Below are 6470 nucleotides of genomic sequence, written 5' to 3'. Positions count from 1 at the left end.
CCCGCGCCGCTACAGGCCCCCGGAGGGGATAAGGACGCTGCTTGCGCCCCCTCGATCCCCTCTCCCACTTCCCCCCTGCCACTCCACTCGCCCTCGCCCGTCGCTCTCTCCCTCCCCACCGATTTCCCCCACGTCCCGAGCGCGGCCACATTTGTTTTCTAAAAATACTTTTCTACATTTTTCAAATTTTTGCATACACATTGTTTTTTCTGTATATTTTTGTGTATACATGACACACATTCTCTCTGCATGCATTTAAGATTATTTTTTTTTGCAATTGCTTGGTTAACATTTTTTAAAATGTTTTGTACGTAAATATTGACAGTTAGTTCTTCTTTTCTCTATCTGTTACTACAACAGGTCGCTCCTACCCATGCGACCAGGGTTCAACCTTGGTACTCCATTTTTAGTTTTTCCTGTGTGTTCCAGCAGCACTGTATAAACACTTGGCGAGCCCACCAAAATCCGTTTTTGCTTGCAACTTTCTGTGATTAGCTCAAGGTCCTGGGCTGAAGACGCCACCCATCGATCGGCCCAGCTCGGCCTTAGTCCATCATTCCTCCACCGCAGGCCGCAGAATAAAGCGGTGATCTTCCCGATCACACGCCGCCCCCCTCTCGTACCAGGCCCTAGGGTTCCTTCCTTCCACCAAGAGAGGAAAGGGGATCGGGTGTCAGTAATGCGCCGCCGCCTGCCGTGCGCCCATCTCCACTCTCTCGCCGTCACCGTCGCCGTCGGATGCCTCGAATGAGGATCCACCGGTGCTTGAGCAGAGTCGACCAAATAAGCAGCTCCCAAAGTGGGAGCTGCAGCCCCCAATCGAAGCAGCAGCAGCAACTCCTTTTCGAGCTGCGGTCCGCAATCGAAGCGGCAGTCCGGAATCAAAGCAGTCCTTCCCGGGCTACAATCAGAATCAGGTCCTCTTTCGAATTCGTCTCCCCTTTCGGATATTTTCCGTTGTATAGATAGAATTTTCAATTTTTAAACGAGAGTTTCCATTGGTGTCGGGAACCCAGCAGTTATATATATCTGGCCTGGCGGCACCCTCCAATATTCGGAGAAGACGCAGCAGCAACTCCTTAGACATCAGTTTTTAGACTGACCGGCGGCAACTTGGGCGATGGCGAGGACTAGTAGCCGGCGACGGGCTGCCAAATTGATGGCCAAGCCATCCGGTTCGACCATGGTGGTGAGTTCCTTGTCCTCCACTTCCTCTGAATGACTTAATTTTCCTCAGCAACCAGGGGTCAAATTTCAGTCTTTCAGACAGTATCAAAAATCGTATCACATCTAACTTTTTTTGGTACAAATTAAATTGAATTTGTGTTATCTTAGGTAGATCAAATCTGCATCTTTGCGACAGTAGACAAATTGTATCTCTGAGACAATCAAACTTGCATTTTTTCAGACTTGCAATATTGCATAACTGACTGTATTATGGTGATATCAACTCTAATCTGTTTTGAGTGCCAAATGCAGAAAGGCAATCCAGATGATAGGATCAGCAGCTTGCCCAATGACATCCTGGTCAACATTCTCGACCGGCTCGATGTTCGCGCCGCTACGAGAACCAGTGTCCTCTCGAGACGGTGGAGTCAGCTTCCTGCCATGGTCCCATGGCTTACAATCAGTGCTCAGGACCTCCTGCCGTCAGAAACTAAAACCAGCATTTCCAAAGCTGAAATTGTTCGGAGGACCACTGCAGCTGTGGCCAAAGATCCGGCCAATGCAGCAGTGTCCGATGCTGAATTGGTTCGGAGGACCAGTGCAGCTGTTGCCAAAGCCTTGGCTGATGCAGCAGCTGTAGCCAAAGCCTTGGCCAATGCAGCAGCTGTAGCCAAAGCTGTGGCCAATACAGCTGTAGCCAAAGTGATAAAGAGCATACTGGCACGCAGGGATCCGGGTGGATGGCCCATTCGCCTCAGCATGACGTTTTACTTGAGAGACAGTGTACCCATATCTGTTGGGCATACTGTTGGCAATGCCATGGCGACACTCAAGGTTGAGAAAGCCGAATTCACAGTTTTGACAGAGAAGAAGGGACGCAAGTGCAGTATTGATGATGTGGTGAACTATGGGACACGGTTTGTGTCATTTTTTAATGAATGCCACAATGCATTTGCTGGTCTCACGCGCCTATACCTGGAGAATTTGAGATTCCGTGAATCCAACTTTGTCTCTAACATACTTGTCACTTGCAAGCAATTAAATTATTTAGGTTTTTTCAATTGTGACACAGAGGATTGGATAACACTCCAAGTTGAACACGCACAGCTCATTGAGCTCAGTATTGTTGATTGCCGTTTTGACATGGTCAAACTCACCTGGGTTCCGAAACTCACCTGCCTGGTGTTTTTGTTTTGGTTAACTTCCAGAGAACCTCCACTGGCACTGGGCTATGTCCCATTGCTCGAGGTTCTGAGACTTTCAAATGCTGCTCGTAGTTTGGACAAAATGCTCAAGTTAAGTACTTTTCTTCATGAAACCTCTGTTCGAGACCTGACGTTGGGGTTTCAATGCGAAAAGGTAAGCTGTGGGTTGATTGCTTTGTCCTGGTTTCACTTGTTCTCTACTCATCCTATCATGTGCTTATTGCAGATTTGGGTTCAACCAGAGTGTTTGACCAGAAGGCAGGCATATGTATTCCAGCAACTAAAGATTCTCAATCTAGTTAAAATTCCTGAAGGGTATGATCTCATCTGGACAATGTTCTTCTTGGAAGCGGCGCCGTCCCTGGAGGAGCTCTACATGACGGTATGTTCTTATAGCTAATAAAGATTGTTCTGTTCTTTCTTTTTTTGAGGAGTTGCTCTACTACGCAACTGCATGTCTGCACCTCCAGTCTTTTGTTTGAAGGATTGGTCTGTTATCTTTGTTGCATGATTGCATGCACCTGTGCTTTCACTTGGAGTGCAAAATTAACCTGCTTCATTTACCTTTGTCCTATTGGTGGCATGCATGTAGGTATGGGACCATCCGTGTGAAATGGAAATGAATCGGGAGATTAGGAGGGAGCAGTTGTATAGTGAGAACAAGGGCGTTGAATGGGAATCGCCTACATCGAATTTCAAGCACCACTATCTGGCCAAGTTCATCCTCGTCGGCTTTCAAGCTAAAGACTACATGGTGAGTCATGTCAGGTGTGTCCTGAAAGCAGCGGTGAATCTACAGGATGTCTACCTGTATGATAGACTGGTATGTGCCAAGTGCCAGGAGAAAGTAAAGAATGCGCGCAGGTATGATGCACTGGTACGTGGCATGTGCCCAGGCGTGAATCAGCCTATAAAGTTCCCATATACAAACGAGGACCAGCGTGCAGTGCAGAAGCGAATGCCCCGGGGCATTGGGTCACTTGCCAAAATCCACTTCCTGTCATCTAATGAAATAAAGGCTGAACATCGTCCAAGGATAGCTGTAGATTCTTTGGGTGTCGTTGAAGATTAGCTGGAGGTTATCCTTGTATAGCTAAATTTAGTTGAATGTAGTTTTGTAGCATTATTGTCTGTGAATTCAAGAATTTTCATGATCCACTTAAATTTCATACAAAGTGCATTGAGTTGTATTGATCTGAGGTGGCTGTTAGTATAAAGTTGATATGGTTTATATATTTGATAAATGTAACTTCCGAACGATCGGAAATCAACCAAAGATCCTGGATCCTCCCGGTTTCCATGGCTCCTCGCTAGTAATCCTTCGTCGCCTGTTTTGTTTTTATTTCGTGCAAAAATTAATGTGAGGATTCGAAACTTGAACCTCAGCAAACTCAGCTCAGCTATGGAGAGTGGATTTTTGGAACCCGGGTGTATTAGAGGACCTTATTTTAAATACTTTGAAAATCACATTTAATGTTTTAAAAAATTCTGAAAAAAATTCTACGTGATCATATGGATGTATATTACACATGTGTAAAGTTTGGTGATGAAATAAGTAAATAGGCGACCTATATAAAAATGACAAAATGGTGATTTCCAAATAGTGAATAATGCATGCACTGTTCATCTTTCCAAAACAACGATTTTGTCATTTTTGTGTAACTCACATGGTTACTTATTTCAGCATCAAAATTTACACATGTGTAATATACATTCATATAAACATGTTGATTTGTTTTCAGAATTTTTTAAAACTTTAAAAAAGCATTTTGGCACAGTTCAAAAAATAGGGCTCCAATGTACCTGGGTTCTAAAGTGACTTTTTGCTCAGCTATGTTCTTTTTCTTGCAAGATTGAAAGCAGATATACTCCCTCCGTTCCCTTCTTCTCTGCGCACTTGCCTCTTTCTGCTATGATTTCCATCCCTACCCTGCTTCTGCAACGGTAATTATGACCTCTACAGCAGTAACTAGGCCTATGCATGCAGAAGCCAACTAATCCAGCCGACCATGCACTGGGGCCCGTGGGGAGAGAAAAGTGGAAACCGGACCACCAGCCAATCGGTTACATGCAGTGATTAAAAGAACGCGTCTCCTCGCATGCAAAGCAGAGGGGTGAAATTGTCCAAAAGAAAACGAACCAAGCTCTCCTTGGTATCTGGGTCTCAACTTATACGCAGAGAAAAAAGAATCGGAGGGAGTACTATTTAGGGTCTCTTTGATTCGTAGTATTTTGAAAACGTAGGAATAGAAAAAGTATAAGGTTGGAATGGCATGCCCACTTGAATCCTATAGAATTAACAATGAGTGTTTGATGGCACGGAAAAAACAAAGGAATCGTAAAAAGAGGTTGGGTGGATGTTAGATTTCCTATGAAATGTAGTACAAAAGATTCCATAAGATAAATTCATATGGGATTCAATCCTATGAATCAAATGACCAACATAGGAAAAAAAATCCCAAGGATTTCAATCCTTCAGAAATCCTATAAAATTCCATTGAATCAAAGGAGCCCTTAACCTGTCTACACTATTATATTTGCACACAAACAAGTTAGTTCAGTTTCTGATTTTTTTCACACTTAGTTCGATTTTTTACCCATTGAACCTAGTGGTCGGCGAACCAGCAACCTAGGCCATCCATTCACCCCTTTGGTTTTTAAATTTTATTTAGCAAGCGTACCGATTTTTTTTGAAACACCGTTGAACGTCTTGCTCGAACCCTTGGTAACTCATGTGTAAATTGCATGGTAATATACGCACAACAGCCATGGTAACTGTTTGATCTGAGAGAGAAAAGTTGTTGCAAAACATCCTCTGATAACTCATGTGTAAATACCATCATAATATATGCACGCCAACTTACTTAGCCTAGGCATGATAACTTTTTTAACCCGAGGAAATAAATTGTTGAAAAACACCCCAATACTCATGTGTAAATAGTAGCGTGATAACTTTTTTTGTTATGTATTTTCGTGAGTTTTCTCTAGCACATCGTATTTGTTCTGCTTCATCATGGCATCTCCACCAATGATCGGAGGATGGTGACGGCGTTGTTGGTGATGTGATTAATGAGGCTTCTACAGGATAATCAGTCCGAGAGGTAGGAGATTTTGGCAAAGGGGAGGTGGCAGGTCGTCTTGAACGGATGGTAATTTATGCATCACAGACATGGTAGGTTACGTAGGAACATCATGATAATTTTGGTCTGGGGAGAAAGAAGTTGTTGAAACATACCACCCGATAAATATTGACAGTTGGTTCTTCTTTTCTCGATCTGTTACTACAACAGGTCGCTCCTTTTTTTAGGATCAAACGTATCTTTATTTAAACGTAGCCAGGAATCTCATCTGAGATAATCTGGAGGATAGACTCCGGTGGTACATTCCACCGCACATTACAATACTCATCTCCCAAACCAACTTTAGCAAGCTTATCAGCAACGCCATTCGCTTCTCTCCGTGCCCAAGATACTCTGACCTGCATAAACTGGGTTAGCATGCGCTTAATCTCCTGGGTGCTCGGACCCAAGGGCGAGAGATCTTGGTCATTCTTGTTGATCGCTGCCACCACCCCAAGGTTGTCCAGCTCCACATGTAGCCGTTGCACATTTGCTTCGGTTGCTAGCTGGATCGCTCGCCGGCAAGCCACCACCTCCGCCTGCTCCGCGCACGTCGCATGGTCGATGAAGAGGCAAGCCGCACCCATAAAACCTCCCTCATGGTTTCTCAAGACCACCCCCGCTCCACCCTGACCTCGACTTTTGGAAAACGCCCCATCAGCATTTACCTTTACCCATCCCTCATCCGGCGCTTCCCACCTCGCACGCACTATAGGGTGGCGCTCAGTAGTTTGTTTCTCATGAACTTGTTGCCATTCTTCAACTAGCCTCATCACCCGCTTCATTATTTCATGTAGTTCCTCAATCCGTTCGCCATCCCGGGCCTCATTACGAGCTAGCCAAAGCGCGTATACCGCCTGTATCATAACAGCTCGCTCCTCCTCTCCTGCATGCTCGAACCACTCAAGAAGCCATCTTGCAACTGCCCTCTGGGAATCAAGCTGACACGGTGGGATCGCCACCGCAATTCCCTTTTCCG

General features: G+C 44.9%; 1 protein-coding gene across 2 annotated transcripts; it reads left to right on the top strand.

The window, feature by feature from the left end:
• Positions 1-598: 598 nt before the first annotated feature.
• Positions 599-3568, top strand: LOC125528026. 2 transcript variants are annotated; one of them, XM_048692543.1, is made up of 5 exons: positions 599-917; positions 1020-1189; positions 1480-2526; positions 2599-2754; positions 2965-3568. In XM_048692543.1, the coding sequence occupies exons 2-5, from the start codon at positions 1121-1123 to the stop codon at positions 3442-3444; spliced, it is 1752 nt and encodes a 583-aa protein (XP_048548500.1). In that variant the 5' UTR covers positions 599-917; positions 1020-1120; the 3' UTR covers positions 3445-3568. The 2 variants fall into 2 exon arrangements, with proteins under 2 accessions (XP_048548500.1, XP_048548501.1); XM_048692544.1 differs by having other exon boundaries at positions 1017-1189.
• Positions 3569-6470: the final 2902 nt, after the last annotated feature.

The sequence above is a fragment of the Triticum urartu genome, unplaced genomic scaffold (genome assembly GCF_003073215.2).
Source record: "Triticum urartu cultivar G1812 unplaced genomic scaffold, Tu2.1 TuUngrouped_contig_4579, whole genome shotgun sequence".
NCBI lineage: Eukaryota > Viridiplantae > Streptophyta > Magnoliopsida > Poales > Poaceae > Triticum > Triticum urartu.
Note: the sequence above shows the minus strand (reverse complement) of the source record. Positions and strands in the feature narration are given on the sequence as shown.

Bases quoted from the DNA above. Each gene is read 5' to 3' on its own strand.
- LOC125528026 (XM_048692543.1), top strand. From the start codon at position 1,121: ATGGCGAGGACTAGTAGCCGGCGACGGGCTGCCAAATTGATGGCCAAG. The intron at 1,190-1,479 runs GTGAGTTCCTTG...TGCCAAATGCAG, and splicing joins CATCCGGTTCGACCATGGTG to AAAGGCAATCCAGATGATAG. The intron at 2,755-2,964 runs GTATGTTCTTAT...GCATGCATGTAG, and splicing joins TGGAGGAGCTCTACATGACG to GTATGGGACCATCCGTGTGA.